General features: G+C 32.8%; 1 protein-coding gene and 1 non-coding gene across 2 annotated transcripts; both read left to right on the top strand.

Moving 5' to 3' along the window:
* Positions 1-3,365, top strand: LOC141648054 (putative histone H2A variant 3). The gene is made up of 2 exons (XM_074456501.1): positions 1-218; positions 2,872-3,365. Exons 1-2 carry the CDS (start codon positions 120-122, stop codon positions 3,166-3,168), a joined length of 396 nt encoding a protein of 131 aa, XP_074312602.1. The 5' UTR covers positions 1-119; the 3' UTR covers positions 3,169-3,365.
* An 825-nt stretch (positions 3,366-4,190) lies between these two features.
* Positions 4,191-4,274, top strand: TRNAL-CAA (transfer RNA leucine (anticodon CAA)). The gene has a single exon. It is a non-coding gene; the product is annotated as a tRNA-Leu (tRNA).
* Positions 4,275-21,152: the final 16,878 nt, after the last annotated feature.

Below are 21,152 nucleotides of genomic sequence, written 5' to 3' on the forward strand. Positions count from 1 at the left end.
CTCTAATACTGCATTACCCTATTAATTAATTCCCAAATCAATTGAATTCAGTTCATTTTGCATTTGCGAGGGAACCCAAACGATTCGAAAGAAAGGAAGCAAGAAACCAATCTCCAAAAATGTCAGGGAAAGGTGCCAAAGGATTAACAACTGGAAAACCTAACAAGGATAAAGACAAAAAATCCCCTATTTCTCGCTCTTCTCGTGCTGGTCTTCAGGTTTTCGTGTATCTTCTACGGCTTTTTTTTACTGTATTTGTTTGTAACCGCTATTTTTAATCAAACGTAAACAAATGATTGTTATGACGGAATAGTGAGATGTCGAATAACTTTCTGTACATATTGTTACGGTGTGTTACAGCGAATGTGTATCGAGAGTCGAGACTGCAGTAGAGAAGCGGGATAACTTGTAATCCCGATCATTTGTTTAGTTTTTGTTTTTATTCTTATTTTAATTAACGATATACAAATGATTAGGACGGAGGGAGTACAGATATCGATTAACTTTCTTGAATCATGTTTGAGCGTAGGCGGTAGGCACTTCTCTGCGTAATGTATCTCCTCGCTTGGTCACTCGTTTGACAAATTAAAATAGTTTGAGGAATGTGTGTTTTGCTTCTGAGTTTGTACTAGATATTGCCTGTTGGTGTTTCGGCTTTTTGGGTGTGTGGTTTGTAGAATGTTGCAATTTGGGACGAGACCTCTGCATCTGCATGTTAGTCCTACTTCTAATGGTATGCTGCCTGTGGCGTAGCTAGAATATTTGGTGACTGGGTCTTAAATCTTAAAACTAATCATCTTCTATAGCAAAATCAGTTCAAATGTTACTTATTATTGCATTTGTAAACCGTAAAACTAGCGAAACGTCAAAACCTGTGGTGTTATTTGACCCCCACTTTACTACTAAGGCCTAAGTCCCTGTTTGCTGTGGAATATACAATCTGTTATTGACAAGAGGTTACAAGTCGGGTTTGTTTGCGTTGTAGTCCCTTTTGTTAGTTGTTTCATTCTGGATGACATACATTTTGCTGTAGCGTCGTTGTGCTTAAGGGAAGTATATCTGTTTGAGACGAAGCATATGAGGACAAAATATATCAGCATATATCTTACATAAATGCAGTAAAATTGCTGGTTGGGCAGGATTTTTTTTTTAATTGGACTCGTTATAACTTTTAAGTACTATACTTAATCAAGAAGTACTGGTATATAGGAAGGTTTCACATTCAGGTTCTGTGGATTTGTTTTTCTCTTTACCGACTGTGTCAATAGATGTTGTTGCCTGCTGATCACGACAAAGAAGTGAAAAAGGACAATGACTGGACAAATTAACCAGTGAGTCCTCTTTGCAAGGGTGTTGATATTTTGATACTTAATAGAACATGTATCAAGCTATTAAGTACCTTCTTTGGCCATTTTGAGGCATCTGTAAGTCTTATTCTTGAGTCATCTAAAATATGATCTAAATTTTCCGAATAGTTCTGACTATTCTTTGTGATCTTTTTCTCACTATAGATATTGGTGATTTTTCTGTTGGACGGAAACTTTTTGAACTAAGTTGAACTTAGCTTCACTGTCCAGAAGAACAAGGACTAAGGAGTATCCTTTTCAAATGGGTGTTTGATGAATCTTTTACTTGGAGAATGGGGGTTGATGAGTTGTTCTATAGGGCTTAATTGAGTTGTAGGTAATGAACAATTGACGATACTTTTTATGCAACTTTAGGTAGAGAACGGGAGTTTATCTGCAATCTGCTTATTGTATACTGTATAGGGCTTAGTTGAGCATTAACTGATGAACTATAGATGCTGCTTTCTTTTTAATAAATGTAGCTTGAGTGATGGATTATTCTTTTTTCAACTAACTAGAGCCTTAATATTATGATTTAGAGTCTCATTAGCCTGGAAGATTTTTAATTCTTGTACGACTTAAAATGCCAGATGAGACTGGGAAGAAGCTAGAGCTTGTACTTACTTTGGGTTGTAATTAGATGGCAACTTCTCGAGTTTTTTTGGTGTAATGTCATGATATGAGTTGCGAATGCCAAGCGCTAGTTCAATCAAAGATGGGGGATTCAAAAACCTGGGACCTACGATATCTAGTATGACTTGATTCAGCTAATAATTGAACTATTGAAGTTCAAGACTGACTTTATCCCTTTAGTTTGTATTTTGGTCAGCTTCAATTAAAGATTTTGTTGTTTCTTGGAATTCTCTGGCAGAGTTTGATTCTATGTGAAAGGGGCTAAACAACGATGAAACTTCAGTCTCATCTCACATTCAATGATATTTGCTTGAAATGCAACCATAATGTAATGAATCAAGTTCATTTGGATTCCTCTAGTTCCAAACTTCCAATTTATTGCTCTCAGTGTGATTACGTGATTACGTAGTTTTAAATGTCTAATGAATTCAAGATCGTTGTGAAATTGCTAGACAACCTAGTTCAGAAAGATAGAGCACCGGATGGGATGACAGGTTCCATCTATGATAGTGTGGGGTATTTCATTATGTCTATTTTCTGGCAAAAAAATGTGATCTTCATTCATTCTGAAGGAATGAAGCCCCGCCATAGTTAAATAATTGCGGAAAGTTTTCTGTACAAATATGGATATACCGTAAGGCGTCAGCACATTCTGATAAGGAATTCTAGCAACTCTGTATACTACACTTCCCAGTACCTGTTTTCAGGGGTGTTTAAGTTAATAAAATTTTGAAAAAAAAAACAATATACAATTTATTATTGCTGTATGTATACTTGATGCATTTTTTATGTTAGTAGTGGATCAGCTGGTTGCCAGATAACATGATTTCTGTTGTCCTTTGGCCGGCTAGTTGAACTTCACTGATATAATGACGATTTTACTCCTGTGCAGTTTCCAGTGGGTCGTGTTCACCGCCTGCTTAAGACCAGTGTTTCTGCAAATGGAAGAGTTGGTGCAACAGCAGCAGTGTACACAGCAGCCATATTGGAGTACTTAACTGCAGAAGTGTTGGAGCTGGCAGGAAACGCCAGTAAGGATCTGAAGGTGAAGCGTATCACACCGAGGCATTTACAGCTGGCAATTCGAGGAGACGAGGAACTGGATACTCTGATCAAAGGAACCATTGCTAGTGGTGGAGTAATTCCTCACATTCACAAGTCTCTCATTAACAAGTCCTCCAAGGATTAGAACGTCTTTTGTCTACTTTAGCATGATCCGGGAAGAATGTATGGGTTGAACAAGTGAACTTTAGTTAGCAGAGAGCAAATAAGTAACTTGTCATCTTCTGAGATTTGCGGCAAGGTTGATTGATTAGTTGAGCACAATCGAAGTGACTATTGCCTACTTCTGGCGAGCTAAAGCTTAAATGATTTCTGACCAGTTCATTTTAGTTGTGTGCGAGTTACTTTCCCCTTATACCTAATTTGTGGAATGTTATCATTAGGTCATGAATCGAGTAGAGTTGTCGTGGACGGGCAACCCAGACCCCACTTGTTCAGCCTGCAGAAAATGTGGGTACGAACTAGGCATTTTTAAAAATGGATCCAAGAATCTATCCCAAACCCGCTAAACAAGATTTCTAAGGGCTAATCTTGGTCCGGTTTGGCTCATGAACCACTTTTTGACGAGCCCTTCCCCGCCCCAGCCTGCATTAGCCCACTTCCCCCACCCGGCTGTGCCTGCCTCAGAAAGTTTTCAGCCCGGCCAGCTTTGCGCTCGCCAAAACGCAAAAATAATAATAAAAAAAGATACTACACATATCCGGGCTGGCACAATTCATCCATGAGAGACCTCAGTCCGCCTCCACTCACGTGTCGGTTCAGGGTCTGGCAAGCCAGACCGGCCTGGCATGTGGCCACCTCTACCAATATGGGATAATGGAACGAACCGAATACCTACACACGAAATCACGACCAATAAAGGCCACCAAACAAAGGTCAACAACACACACAGCTAATTTTACACTTCAATAGTTCTATGAAGCAAGGTTGGTTGAATTAAACAATATCCATCTAAAAAAACCTTCAATACAGTACAAATTTAATACCAAACTAAAATTAACCCAGTTGTATTTATTTGGGTTTTGAATAAATTGTGCAAAAATGGGATGATTGAAATTCAGAAACAAGAACTCGATACCCAACATACTTGCTCAAGCTTCAGACTAAGGTAGGAACTTGTTAAAACTTAAAGAATCTTTATACAACAACGTCAGGATGGCCGAGTGGTCTAAGGCGCCAGACTCAAGTTCTGGTCTTCGTGAGAGGGCGTGGGTTCAAATCCCACTTCTGACATTTTTTTGGTTTTACTTTTTTTTATTAAACACACATGCAAATAACATGATTACATAAATTTCACAATCTGTTTGTAAAAGATATATATCAATCTTGTCCTATGGATGGTTATCTTTGAAAGTTTTAACAATGACTTTTTCTTTTTAAAAGAAATGAATCAAAAGAACATGTTCTTTGATGCAAACAAATGGAGAACATTGGCTTGGGGCCTTGTTGACTTCATTAAAACATTTCTCAATTATGTTTTTTTGATAATGTTATATTCCAAATTTCTAATTAAAAAACTCCATCATTTGTAAAAAAAAATAATATACATATACACGTTTGCAAATACTTACTTTTATCTATAAAATATAATTAAAAGGCTGCCCTAAAATGACAAATAAACGCCACCTAGACAAAGACCCTGCCTTTGGACTCGTATTTTGTTTGTACACAATTAACGGAGGCCTTCTCAACATATGTAGCAACGTCTTCAATAGCATGCTCTTACTTCGTCTTTCCTTTTGTAAGTCACCAAATTTGGTGCTTTTTGATCCCCAGTTGCTATGGGGAACAAAGGACGAAATACAATAGATTTTTCTATTTAAGTGGTTTTTGCTTCTTCCTGTTCCTGTTCTTAACTCTTTCCCGGGTAGTTCTTAATGTTTGGCACTTTCCATACTTCGTGGGTGCAACATCAACAAATTGGCTCACGTATATTCCACTATTAGTTTATACGGAGTACCATATACTTCAATATTAGTACGGAGTATAATTCTTTTAGCAATACGGAGTATAATAAACTCTTTCCATTGTTGAGTAAATGATGCCTTCCTCTCTAACCTTATCACTTTCACGTTAACCATTGTTGAACTCATACATTGTTTGTGCTTTTCTTGGATGACTTTGGATATAGGAGATTATGATAATATCTCTAAGCGATAAGATAGTATTAAGTTACATGTATTTTTCTTACATTGTACCTTTTTTTATCATTTAATCCAAACGTTTATCGTAAACCATACAAAAATGATGTATTTTGGATTTCTCCAAGGCTTCCTCTAAAACTGAAAATATATACAGAGTATTTTGAAAATGGGATAAACGTGGATATGATGGAGTATTATACTTCGTACACAAATTCTAAATGAGACGGTCATTTCTCTAAAAAATTATTCATTTATTATACTCTCACTAAAAGAGTGATTTTCATTAAAAAAAAATGAGGATCATTCTACAGTGTGACACCGTCTCACACAATAATCACTAAACTCTGAAGAGTGATCTATTTCAAATGGATCGTTTTATAAGTTACAATGTGAGACCGTCTCACGCAATAATTACTATACTCCGTAATATAGAGTAATTGTTTTCTGCCGTGCAAAGTTGCAAAATTTATGATTGATAAACTTCAATTGAAATGATTTTTGAGGCTTTTTCTTGGATGTCATTTTCTTTTCTTTTTGTTGGTGCAGGTTCTTACGGGTTAAAGCAACCGGGTTAAAGATTGTACCAAACTCAGTATTTCACTTTATTTTTAACGAAAGTTACGCCCGTGGGAGTATATGTTTTAATGAAATTCGTAAAACGCTTTATCGTACTCCATATTTACTAGATTGCCATCAAATTATAAATCATTTCGTAAATCCTGGCCATTATATGAGTTCAAGTAATGTATTTCGTAATACAACATAGTAAATTTAAAAAACAAACTCTTTTTACCAAATTCTTAAATATATTATGAATTACTTCATCCAATTATCAGACTCTGAAAAGTATTTTAATTACATGTAAACAAATGAATGGGATGGAAGAAATATATATGCAAAAAAGTGGATATATTGGATAATATGAGGAAAATTATCGTTATAATGATAATTGTTGTTCCGCATTTGTCCATTCAAAATATATTATAACTATAAAATTTATAAGGTTATTATATATTGGCCTATATATTACCTATATATGTTCGTGCAATTTTGCACGGGTCCTAAACTAGTATATCTATATCTATCTATCTATCTATATCTATATATATATATTAATCTTCTAATATACCTGCTGACATGGCATTCTATACAACTAGCAAAAATGACGTGGCACATCCTTATAATTATTAGGCTTTAAAATTACTCCCGTAAGAGTTACTGAGTTACAAGTTACAATCACATCATCATTAATTCATTAATGACCGACAGCGACAACCATCAGCAGCAGCACTGATCACCAACGGCCACGACCACTACCAACCGCCAACGACCACTAGCTTTACTTAGCATCCATGACGATCATCACCACCACCAGTATTAAGCACTAACAACGAGCGTCACCGTTGACGATCGACTACCGCGATTCCAATTTGCCATCGGCCACCACTATACAACAGGCAAACACACTACACAAACCACTTATCAGAACCCCGCTCAAACAACCGTCGAACCCAAGTGCACATCCTAAGCCAACATCGACCACCACTAGACGATGACCCACAAGCAGATTGAGGGTTGACAAAGTCGAAGACTTTGGCCAATAAATAATATTGTATGGTGTTAGGGGAGTGTTGGAACTATGTCCCATAGCAATCGTTATGAAACGTTTTGAACGAATTTCATACGGTGTAATTATTAATGGAGATTAATAATTAGATGGCTTTTTCTTATTATCTTATTAAAGTGTTCTTGATTGGAGTTTTGAAACACTACCTCGGGAAACCGAGATGGTAACGCTCCAATTATCTTGGCCGGATAGTTGGGGTGTTACAACATAAGTGTTGCCAACTCTGTCTTACTTCTGTAAAGCTTACTAGCAAACTCAATACCAAGACAATCCACCAAACAAGATCAACACCAAGACGAAATGTTACATTCTACCACCCTTAAAACGAACTTCGTCCTCGAAGTTTACTCATACACATAGACAGCATCACCCAATCCGTTAACACCATCGAAGTTTACTAACACTCCTAAACATCATACTACTACAAGCACTGTCATTACCTGTAATAAAATTGACCATCATACAAATCCATCCTTATTCTACACCAACACTCAAACTTCCAATTGCAACCTGTATGACCATCAAACTCTCTTATCGCATCCTACTCCTCTTAAGTTAAATGTTACGTCCTCGTAACTCACTAATACTAGGTCCTTTGCTATACCTCCCATAATCCCCATTACCACCGAATGTCAACGATAACCCACTATAACCTCAACACCTACAACTATTCCTATATCCAGGGCTCTCTTTCTCTAATAGTCCTCATACCTCAACTCATTCTGCACTCTATATAACCTATACCATAAAATCCTCAGCATAATCACTACCCCAACTCTTTAACATTACCGCAAAACGACATACTTCTATATATATATATATATATATATATATATATATATATATATATATATACACTCATCTCCACGATCATAACTCACGATCCACAATTGTTACACACACTCACATCAGCTTCTCAAGTTCATTTCTTTTATTACCACAAAACTCACTCATCACTTAACATGATACTAAGGCCCAATACTCCGTACTCACTGTCCCAATAAAAAGGTTAAAAACCACCTGTAGTTTCCAGTTCAATACCCCACATGTTCCACAATTTTCTTACCACAACTATGTCCACCAATGCCTCATCTAAAACAAGAACAAAATTATTATTTTTCCTTAAATATCGGTAATTTAAGCAACAATATGTCAATTTAAATGATCAAATCTAGGGAAAAAAGTTTAGAGTTCAGCTAAGGGGTTACTTGTGAATATGAGATAAGTTCAAAAGGTGAATAATAGGCGAGTATCTGGTTCAGCAGGTTTACCTTGTTTAGCCAGGTTCCTTAGAATCTCTATCAGGAACCACAAAAAATCCACTTTGAAAAATCGGAAGGACAACTTAGCACCTTTGGTCCTCAATGACGGGTACTCGTGAGCAAGTCGTATCAAAGACGAGGTCGGGATTGCCCACCATCTCTACGATATATTCCTACCCACCATATGCTCCATTTTGCTTATATAGACTACAAAACAGTCAGAATAAACATTAAAAAACTAGGATAGGAAAACAAATTCAAAACAACAAATACTTACAGAGATAACGAATTATTCCTCCCATTCTATAGTCTTTATAAGCCTGACAACCAAAATCCCAATAAGTTCCAGGAGTGAGAAATTTTTGATGAGTTAGGTGTTTGAAAATTTCGTCGTAGGCCCTTCTATTAGCATCTGTAATGTAACCTGATGACGTATGAAATCAGGGAGCAATGTCACGTAATTTCCTAAGATACTCGGCAAAAAATTGAAATCCGCATCTCGTAACAACTTGTCGATCTTTCATAGGAAGCCTAACAGTCTTAAAAGACCACATGTACGGTCACACGGGTTTTTGGAACCGGTGGGTTCAGTGGGTCCATATGTTAAATTCTTAGCGAGTATAAACATACCACTCCGGATAATATGTGAAAACAACAAAGCAAGCGGCATGAGGCATCTATTTCGGCGCTTTGTGGAGGCGACAGATGCACTTATGTGTATTGTTCCTAAACGACCCATCGTATTCTTTCAAAATTCTTTCCTTGAAAGCCTTGTAGGGGTTTCACACAACTATAACAATTTGTTAGATGAGTGATACTGATAAAGACTATTTTTCTTAAAACAGTCAAATCTTACATTATCAATGTAAAATTAATCACTTTTTGCTAGATAAAGTTAGGGAACGAACAACGTCATTTTCTTTATAAATCTTTCAAGCTCTTTTCATGGTGGAAATGTTTTAATTTAACATGTAAGAGAGAAATGGGAGGCTTGGTTATCCCCCAAATTTGTTTATCCCTTCAAATCTCACAGTTTAAAAAAGAGATACGAGTCTCAACATAATTCAATTAGTCTTGTTAAATACCGTCTTTAACTAATGTTAAAAGTGATTGTAAATGAAATTAAATGATCCAATAAAATCAAAAAAACGATTTCAAATTATATTTTATGAAACCGAAAATAGGTCGATTCGAATCCGGCTTTGAGTATTGTGATGTATTATGTATATATTATTTAGTTTATAATTCAGTAACTAGTTCTATTAACCGTGAAATTCACGGAGCTAGCTATGTTGTGACATTGGTGATGTTATGCAAGTCCGGATTTGCGATCGCACTGGTCCTTGAGGACAAAAGGATCTCGCAAAAAAAAATTCTATTAATCCATACGTATATTGCCATAATGCATCGTCAAAGTATAATTATGTATGTTTATGACCAATTTATTAAACTCTTTGCTACAGATAATTAGTATTTTGCCACAAATATTGCTATGTTTATTAATAGTTTGCCACGATTATTGTTATTATTGTTGTCTTTTTTTTACCTGTGAATTCATAGGTGCATTTGAGGCTAACTGTTTAAACTCACTTATAAACGTAACCTTATTAATTTGAGATATGTTGATATTTTTGTTGCCTTTTGTTAAACCTACAGCGAAATGTAAAAATATTGTACATGAACTGTATTTCATATATTTTGGTGAGAAGTAAAATAACATTTTTATATTCAATTTCAAATGAATTAACATATTCCACAGGTAAATATATGTAATAACGTATATGTTCTAACCTCGATCCTTGAACTACTTATTTGATCATTGAAAATTATGATGTAAAATTAACCATGTCAGTGATGAATATTCGATACCTGCAAAACATATTTATATCATAGACCAATATTTTTTTATATAGTTATAGGATACAAATACGTGGTTGTGTAAACAAATAAAATGTCACAACTTTCATATTATCTTATATAAATTTGAGAAATATTACAATTTATATTTACGTTAACTAACATAATGTATTTATATAGAACACTTTTCATTTGCATGCATTAGTTTAAAAAGACAATAAACTCAATTCCTTAAAATTCTCCATTAAAACCAATTAAATTAATAAAATTTTATTTAATAATTGATTTATATATGACTGTACAATATGTATTTAATTTGTTTATTAGAAATTATGATCAAATTATTGTTTTTATTTTGATTCATCTTTGTGAGTGCATTAAGAATATCAAATTTTTATAATTTTTATCAATGTAAAATGAAAGATATTGATGGCGCCTCAACAAATGTGGAAAAGCAAACTTAAAGAATCTGTTGAGACGGAGGAAGTAATTGTTACAAGAACTCAAGGTTAGGGATGAATATGATGATCATCACCATTACATAAACTTCAGGTTGCTTAAATTTGTGTGAGGTAATTGTTACAGGAGAACAATTAATTGTGTGAGTGTTAACTCTTGGTCTTAATAGGTTTTGAAGCATGTCAAGTTACCGTTTTATTTCTAAGTTATTTTATTTATACTTTTACGAGCTTGGTATGTTTTGTAGTATTTATAATTTAGGTACTCAAGCTTGTTTCAATAGAAGCATATATGACGATGATCGAATGGAAGGATACATATATATAAAGTCGTCACAAAGTCTTAAAAATAAGTTAAGAACATATTTTGTAAAATAGTATCTTAGAACTATGCACAAATTCAAACTGACCTTCAGAGAACGGTATCCTCGACTGAGGGAACGGTTACCTCAAGTGCTGAAGAACCCAGCCAGAATTTAAGGGATCAGTATCCTCATTTGAAGAGACCGTATCCTCGAGACTGCAGTAGTTCGAGTTTTATTTATTTTCTGAAAACTCTTTTTATCTCGTTTTGATTTATATTTTTCAAAAATATAATATTTCGTTTTTATGTCCTGTATGTTGGTTTACAAGATATTGTAGAATCTTTCAACAAAAAGATATACCAAGATTTGGTTTCTATGTAAACAAGAATCTTATTTTTTTTAAAGATATTTTATATTGTGAAAATTATTTTACTTTCCATAAAACTCTTAACCGAATTTATTAAGATTCTATATGGTCATTTTCGGTTATATTTTCATAAAATATGGTGTATATTCTATCTTTTCTAAATCTATTTTTGCCAAGATTTTAGAAATATTTATCTTTTAATATTTTATGAAATGTCGAGATTTAGAGTGTGCATCAAGGTAAGCACAAGAGAAACCCTAATTCGAAAGGTTTACGGTGTTTACTCGTGTGTGCTTCCTTATATATGCTCACATCTCTAAACCTAGAAGATACACGACTTGAATAACTTTCTTACTTGATTAAAATCGACATTTTGAAAAACCATTTATCCGCTGCTTTAAGCAGTGATCTTAATCATTTACTTTGCAATTGTATTTTGGAAAGTTGAGTCTTTTAAACTAAGTACTTTTCGTGTCAAAAGTTTATTTTTTTAAAACTGCATAGTTATACAATCCTCTTCTAGACAATTGAATTGTATTGTTTTAGAATCGATTGTATTTGATATTGAAACTTTGTAAGCTTAACATCTTACGCACCGTAGGTTTTGCATCCTACACCCAGGAAGGTTTAACATCCTTCACAATCGAGAGTTTCGCATCTCTCAAACACCGAACGCTTAACATCCTTCATTAGCACGATTAGGGTTAGTTGTTTATTGTACGTTAGACCGGATTAGGCGCTCGTAATAAACAATTAATAAAAAGAGGTGGACGTAGGCTTTTCAATTGGGTTGAACCACGTTAAAAATCTCGTGTGTTATTTATTTTTTTGTACCATTTCGTTTATATCGTTTTCAATTGTTTGCAATATTATCATTTCCTAATAACATCCGAACTTAATTAATAAGTCTCGAATTGTAAAGTACATCTTGTATTGTGCAAAAATTTTAAGAGGTGCATACTCTATTCACACCCCCCTAGAGTATTTATTGGGCTACTGAACTCTACAATTGGTATCAGAGTCTCGTGCTCTTGATATCCTAATGTGGACGTAGGCCACCTGCACGTCAAGCCAATCCGTGGACGCACAACAATCGGAAAGCCACGCTCGGCGGCGTAGAAATGCTTTCGACCGGATCGCTTTAGATCGGTCGATTTTGTCTCGGTGAAGGTCTCGAAACGATGCAGAGATGTTCGGAGTCGCCACCAAGCAATTATGGGATGCCTAGAAACTGTTCGAATCCACTTTATACCTAGGTCAATCAAGGGAAAAAGCGGTGCTTAACATAGGTACTAAAGATAAGGAATCGTCCCTCTTTAGCATCCTATCGCTAGAATGACTTTCATTCGCCCTGGATAAGGTCGTCCATTATCTAAAGTTTCTGAGTAAGAGGTGAGGGTACATATTGGGAAGCCCTTTAATCGAACAGCCAATCCCGCCCGCGGTAGCGACCTCTACCGGTCGATCTTGGTTGGTTAAGTGAAAAAAGTTGATAAAACGGGTAAATCTATAATTATATAATGCTTGTAATAGAAAATTGTATAGGATAGAGTTTTAGACTCCAAATTTTAATCATCTTAATTAATTAATTAGTTATTTTATTTTAAATTTAATAGTATTTTAATACACATAATTTATCAATAAAAGTAATAGCCAATGAAATCGCTCAAAGGTAATAACCAATAAAATCGCTCCAAAAGTTCATCTTTTAATTATATATATTGATGTGACGTGACATATTTAAATGTGATGTTGCATATTTTTAATGTGACATGGATTATCAATTTATTATTACATGACATTAATTTAAATTATTTATATATAAATTAATTTAATTCACTTATATCTATAATATTAAAAGATATTATAATTATTCTTAAATTAATTTTGTATATTAAATATATTGTATTTCAAAATGTATATAAACCTTACAAATTTACATCAAATTTCATAATTTATAATTAATATTGACATTTTAATTGAAATTTTTGTAATAAAACATGTTAATAAATTTTATAATTTATAATTAGAATTGAAATTTTTGTAATAAAACATGTTAAGGAATTAATTAAATCTCTTCATATTACTAAACACTCACCATTATTAACATTTTCCTATTTAATTCATTGTTTTTAAAATTTTTGTAATAAAACCTGTTAATAAATTAATTAAACCTCTTCATATTACTGAACACCCACCATTATTAACATTTTCCTATTTTTTTTTTAATTAAACATGGTAATAAATTGATTAAAACTCTTCATAATACTTAACACACACCAAATTAATTAAAAGTTTTTCCTATTTAATTAATTTTTGTAATATAATATGTTAATAATTTTATTAAAACTCCTTATATTACTCAACACCCATAATTTTCATTAACATTGTGTCCTATTAAATTCATCTCTTGAGGTCCTCGACAATCAATTATCTAATTTAATAATACCACAAAATAAATTAAAAATTAAATTAAAATATGGGAATTTATGGTTGTGTAATGACTATAAAACCTATAATACCTATAATAGTTTCTATTCACTTTATTTATTTAAAATATGCTCATTTGTCCTGAGTTTCTAAGTTGTGGATTATATTTTATGGTTTAATTTATTTATTTGATTATATTGATTATATTGAGTATTATTGTCGAATATTATTGTTGAGTATTGTTGTTGTTGTTGTTGATGATGATGATGTGTCTAATAAAGTATATTTTAATTTGTTATGTTGTTGGTTTTATGAGTCGTTTGCTTTATATTTGAATTCATGTTTTCCAGTTGGTTTAATTTAAGTGACTTACATGTGACAATGTTTTGATTCAGTTGTCAAGTTTTTGCCAGGTTGATGTTTTATTTTTTGGTCAATGTATTTTTTATATAACTTTAAAGCACCATGAAACATATGTGAATGCAGATAAGGCAAACTATCACGTGGGTAATCTGAAGAGGGAAGAAATACAAAAGGCACGAAACTGAGGTAAAATTAAAGGTAAAAAATCGTAAGGTAGAAACTGATAAGTAATGGATGATTGTTGATCTCAAAATAGTAGTCTTATAATATTTTTTTTAATTTGTTATTAAACGTATATTGTGGTGTAATTTTACTATTATACTTTCTTGATCAACCTATTTGAATTTGTTTTTTTTTGTATTCATGAGTATAATCATCTCTAACATATATTTTTCTTTTTCATTTTATATGAACTATTATCAAGGCATGTAATAAAAGGAAGCGAAAGTGAACCTTCGGGTAAATATTAAATAGTATAATTTCTAAATTCTACTTCGTATCGTATGTTTTTAAGTTTATGTGTTTTTTTGTCAAAACAGGAATAATACATTAAACTTACTTTCATAATTTCCTAAAAATGGGGGATGGAGTAGTGGTGAGGAAACTGAGGATGAAGATGGAGTGGTAAATTGTTAACGGTTTTAAAAGGTCAATACGATGGATTATTATGGGTTAAAATGAAGTTTGGATTATTATGAGAATACAACTAATAGTATGGATTATTAGTGTTAAATAGTAGTTTAAAAAAAAAGGATACTTTAAATAAAATTTAAAGTTTTTTCTCACAATACACCCTAATTTTTGGCTCTTCTAAAATGTATTCTGGTCAAATTGTGACTGTGTGTATTTTAAAATTGAAAAATGTAGAATAAAAGTAATCAAACAACAATTTAAATGATTATTGTTTGAACTATTTTATAACAGAATTAAATAAAACAGTTTGAAAATTACAAAGTATTATATATTACAAAGTCTGAAAGAGTTTAAATAAATATATACATTTTTTTCCCACATTTCTAAATAAATATTATTTCAAAATTTATAAATAATGTGTATAAATTTTATTTTTAAAATAGTTTGGAAACATAAAAAACGTATTGAAAGTATAATTCAACCATAAAAAATAACAATAATTTTTATTTTTCATAATTTTCAACATTTTCTGATTTTTTATAATATTTTGAAACTTGGTTTAACTTTTTAAAAAATTCCAAAAGTTTTTTTAATGGCATAACCAATACCGAATTTTTCTCGAGATTTATAGTAAAGGAATTTAATTTTACTTTTGGGTATAATCATATTAGTTGAAACCCAAAAATGTTTAATCTCAATACTATTAGAAAAAGTTAAGAAGTTTATAAAGTGAGAAGTAAAGTCATTCGCTTTCACTCTATACCAGCATTTTCGAGTTTAGTACATCAAAGTAGATAGAAGATATTTTTATTTTTTTGTTGTTCTTAAAGACCATGGATCGACCTTTAATCAATTTTTAGCAAATCATAAAAGCATTTTCGAAAGAGATCCATATAAGATGCAAATAATCTAATTCCCACGTACGTACTTTTATCCTCAAGGAGGCTTGATATTATCTTGGATTGTCCTTCACATTTAATCTCACCCAACACAATTGATATAGGGCCACCCCACCCGAAATCCGTTTCGGAAATGGGCAACCTAGCCCAAGAATTGATCTGAAGATTCGGACACACAACACTATGTGCTCCACGAACAACATCCGTCAGATCTTGTTGTGATTCCAAATAATCAACGGCTGATCTTAAATACTCCGAGTTATCCATCTTTTTCACTGCTTCGTCAATTATATTGATGGTGTACCATAGTGGATTGTGAACCACATCATCCGCTCTTGCAACACAACATGAGAAAAATATTACATTCCCAAAATACCCTTGTGGTAATGATGGATCTTTTAATCTGGACCGGCCATCAGTATGTATATATAACTTTACATCTTGATCATCTGCTAATCCACGGGCTTTGCATACACTACGCTACACGTGAGCCGCAATTACCTTAAATGTGCTTGGCTTATTGCTTACTACTGTTACTTGAGACAATGCTTTTTGTTTTAAAGCATTAACCTGTTCTTCCGAAAGTTTGAAGAGATGTTCTATTGTTGTGGGTTTTTCACCTGATAAATAGTGTGCACGTAATTACAATTTATAATTGATAAAATAACATGTATATAAAATAATGCAAAACGTACAAATCTCACATAACTTTTGCATAAGACAATTCCACTTAAAAATAAAAGTTTTTGCATCCATACGTTAGTAGTTTACTATGGCAATCACTTTGATTTAGGTTTCGAATTACTCCCTTCATTTTACTTTTATTATTCTATTTTTGTTCTTTTTATATTCCAAATTAATTGTCTATTTCTTCATATAGTAAGCAAAAATAGTGATCTACCCATTATACCCTAATTAAATAATTTCTCTTTTTTCCATTTTGCTTACATTTTGTAGTTAAGTTTAGTGGTTAAGGTTACTTCACCAATATGTTTTAAATATGACTTTTAATCAAACAAGGACAGTAAAAGTAAAAGGCAGTGACTATTTTTTAGATGCATTCCAACTCTAATGTATTATTGCACTCAAGGATATATGACCTTGAGTCACAATATGTATAATGTATTTTAATTAATTACCGCTTGTCTTGAAAATTGTGAGAATTATTATAAGTCATTTAGTAATCAAGCATTCGAGTTGAAATTAATGATAGAATAAGTGGGGCACTAAGATCATGTCCATTTCTTTTTGATTCACTTTTTCTGGTTCAACATTACTTTATGTTTTAGTTATCAATTCTTTTCTTTTTCGATGACTTACGACCACTAATTAATTGACTAAAATTAAAATCCGGACTAACTAAACAGGTTAATAAATCTCCATTTTTTTCTAACAAATTAAGAAAATCTTTACTCGAATTTGGGAGGGTGAAGCACAAGATGTTGCTTTCCTTTCCAATCCGTATTAGTGAATAAAAAGATATTTTAATATACTTATATTGCATTAAATTTAACAAATCTAACAATCTAACTTAACATTATCAAGCTATATTATATACTCCTTATATTTTTTTCTCAATCTAGTCGATGGTTTAACTCACCTAAGAAACTCTTTGGTAGTACGGGTGGGAAAGGAAGTTCGTACTCCAAGTGCTTGAACTTGACTTGGGGTGGGTCACGGGGCCCAAGGAAATGGGCCCGATCATGGCAAGGTATAAGCCTAATCAGCTCGGACCCTCGAACTAAACTTGCCCAATAGTTAATGAATTGCATGTGAGAAGTGCCATCGGCTACATGGTGGTTTGTTGCCACACCAAGGGTTACACCACCACAACTGAACCGTGTAACTTGTACGATTAATAGTGGAAATGACGATATTCCTTTGGAGTAATCACAGTTAGGGATTAATTCCTTTCGAAGCTTATAATTCGGCGCAAATTCGTCACCTAGGTCACCAACGATGTTAATTGTTTCTGCATCAACGAATAAAACTCCCTTTTCGTTGCAATCAATCTCAAATCGACCGTTCTCATTAATTTTTAACCTACCTGCCAATGGATAGAAAGGCACTAGAGCTCTACTAAGTGCCCCCTTCAAAGTCTCAACATCAAAAAATGGCGAAGAATTTATATTATTATTTTGATGAGAAGGAGAGGTGATTTTAGTGTATTTTGGATGATAAATGAACAAAACATGAGTATGTGAATAAGGTTGACGTATCATCATGTCTAACTTTGATAGCCAAAGACATTTCCGAGGCGTCTGATCACTTGGATACACCATTGTGCATTCATTCACTTTCACACTCATGTTCACTATTTTTAAACGAAAACTTCTAATTTATTGTATATTTCTTTTGTTGATAATTAAAATCTCAAAACAAAGACGAGTTAAAAAAGTAGTATTCCTTAATTACTATATAATGTTAGCTATGGAAAATTACTAATGCTTTATATACTAGATTTTGTTAGTGGATATTCGTTAATTCTAATCTTTTGAGATAATCACGTCATGTTGATCTTGTGTTCATTAAGTCTTATCACGATTTTTTCATTTTCATATCATATCGTTTATGTTTCACGACTTCTTTTTTCCCTAATAATACATAATTCATGAATTTCATACTTTGCTTTCGGAGAACTTTTCCTTATTAGCCAATAGCCATTCACATGACTCAAACACATGAAAAATGACTCTAATGCTAGATTTAGGCATGAAGCCATGAACTAAAGGCATTTTCCCCTTTAAACCCTTTTCTTTTCGTGTACCACTTATCCCTAATATAAAAAAGGAATAAGGTCATGCTTTTTTACTCATTTTCTTGTCTTAGTTGGTTTTGTTATTTTTCGACTTCAATATGTTTTTTTTCTTTTCACAAAATATTTCTTGATAATAAATGTAAATGTTTTAATTTTATAAATAAATATTTTTATTCTCCAACTTTTCTACGGTCAGAGTTCTGAAACTTTGACCACTAAAAAACAAATGAGAAGAAAATAAGAGTTTAATCAATAAATAAGTAGTATGACATCGACTCCGAATTTCTACCACTATTTCAAATTTGTGTGCGGGATTTAGCACACTTTATCACTTTATTCTAATCCCACCCTTCATCCTAAAAAAAGTTTCCCCCTTCTCTCCCTCCCAAAACTTAATCAATTCGTTAATTGTTCAACAATTATGAATCTTAATTCGCACAAATTGTAAGTAATTTCGTTGTTTAATCAACAATTTTATTAATACACGTCTTTTAATTGATTGAATGAATGTTTTTTTTTTTTAAAAAAAAATTACAAATAGGGTTTTAATTTTTGTTGTGGAAAGATTGATCGACCAATTTACCGATAAGCAGCTTGATTATCAATGACCTTAATTAACTGTGTAAGTATGGAGAGTATGCTAGGCACACCTAGACATGGGTGGTTAGATAACTTTTTTAGACTGTTTTAAAGGTCAGCTAATTTCTTGTAACATTCTATGACTTGGTTCTTCATCAAAGTAGTTTATTTGTCATTTGTCTCCAATTTCCAATCCCACAAAGGAAAAGAACCACATTAATGGCTTATTCAGTTCCCATTATAAATCTCATTGAAGACGGCACGTATCCGTCACTTTGGAGTGACGGATATCATTTTCTCTCACAAATGACCCAAATAGAGGAGAGAGGGAAGCACATGGGGGTGCTCCCACCTTGTCCCTCCTATCCGTTTTGTGAGTGACATTACCCGTCACTTGCTCCGACCCGTCTTCAGCAAGACTAACTGATTACTCATCTCGCCATTAATGTTCGTTTCACTTTTCAATTTTGCCCTTTACTCTAAAACATTCTCAAAACTAATTTTTATCGGTAATTCAAAATATGAGTGACGGTGACCCATTTTACGATAATTAATAACCAAACATGATTAAATTAGAAACAAAATTGACGATTAGAAACGTAAAAACTTCAAACGATCATAAGTTTGTGCTCGGGTGTCCGATTTTGACGATTTTTTTTCCAAATCACTTAGCTCGACGAGACGAACGCAATGGTAAAAAAAAATAAAAAAAATAAAAGTGGGCCCATTCGTGTGAAACACGAACCGGTCTAAGCCGGTTCATGTGGTTTGGCCAGTTCATGTAAATCACACGAATGGGCCTAGACCAGTTTATGTGGATTACACGAACTGGCCCTGGCTGGTTCGTGTAATCCACATGAATCGGCCCAGGTCAATTCGTGTTTTTTACACGAATGGACCATTTCTCATTTTTTTTTCCATTGCGTTCGTCTCGTCGAGTTAAGTGATTTGAAAAAAAATTTCGTCAAAATGGGACACCCGAGCACAAAGTTATGATCGTTTGAAGTTTTTTGGTTCTTTAATCGTCAATTTTTGTCCAATTTAAATCGCTATTTCGTATTTTTTTGAGACGGTTTTGTTTTTGTTAATTTCTGAAGCGGTATTTTTGAAATTTTAAATTCAAAATCGAAAATGAGAGAAAAGGAAGGTATATGAGATTTTAATTACTCAAGGGCAAAATGGTAATACTTAGGGGCGAGATGAATAAAACTAGGGGCGATCTTTAGCAAACCCGTATTTTTAACATGAAATTATAATGTAAAAGTAAGTTTCACACAAAATAATTTAGGGTGATGATAAATACAATCCATTGGGTTGTATTTAAGAAACTAAAAGAGGAAATAAATTCTTAATATATGCATTAATTGTATTGGTTAATGTGTAATGTAGTTCCTAATTCCCAAATTAATACCCAAATTAGAAGGTATTTAATGCTTCAATACAATCTACTGGGTTGTACTTAGCATTACCCAATAATTTAATATAGCATCAAATAACATGTGGTATTTATATGTACACACTTGACACAAAAATTGATATTCTTAAATTTTCAACTTCATCAATGATGTCGTTCCAAATAAAAAAACATACCAAAAAAAAAAAAATACGTTCAAAAGTAAGATGAAGTAATATATACATTAACCATAACGGAATAGATAAAATCTCAATATACCTCTTAGTTAATTTGACTCGATCCACGATGATTCGATAGTAACACATTCAAATCTAAAACAAATAGCCTCTCTCTTAAGAAAGAAACAAGAATTTGAACTCAGATCACAAGTACCACCTCTCATGACTTACCAATTAAATTAGTTAATACCTGCGCACACACATACAATTTATATCAATTCATGTCTATCAAAATAATCCTTTTAAGAGGTCTATACTAATCAAAATAACCCATTTACTAGGTCTAAATCAAATCCAAATTCCCAACTTATACAAGATACTCTGTCTTAAACAAAAAGGGACGTGCTTTTTCACATACGAACTAGTTTGATACACGTGCAAAATTGCACGGGTATGTATTTTGGGCCACTATTAATGTTTTTGGATGACTTTTTTTTTTTTTTTTTGCATTTCTATTGTAATTATATAGTTGGTCTAAATTAGCGATCTATATAACCTCTAATGTAACCCTAACTTCCCCACTATTGCCATTAAGTCGCAACTCCACTCCTTGCAAACTGTTGTAACTGTTGCCATCACTTAATTAACTGCAAATGTCATTATGTCAGCATAACTGATTCTCTGATTTCATGCAGTTTATGATTTGAAGTTTGACGTTTCAAGTGTATTTAACATGATGATATTAATGTTGCCTATAAAACGTATTTGTCGAAGTAGAAATTACTCGGTAGCCTATAATTGTCATCTTCCGAGTTTCGAGTGCGCGATTTATAGTAAAGTTGCCATAATTTTTGCTC

Source organism: Silene latifolia, chromosome 3 (assembly GCF_048544455.1).
Source record: "Silene latifolia isolate original U9 population chromosome 3, ASM4854445v1, whole genome shotgun sequence".
NCBI classification, from domain to species: domain Eukaryota; kingdom Viridiplantae; phylum Streptophyta; class Magnoliopsida; order Caryophyllales; family Caryophyllaceae; genus Silene; species Silene latifolia.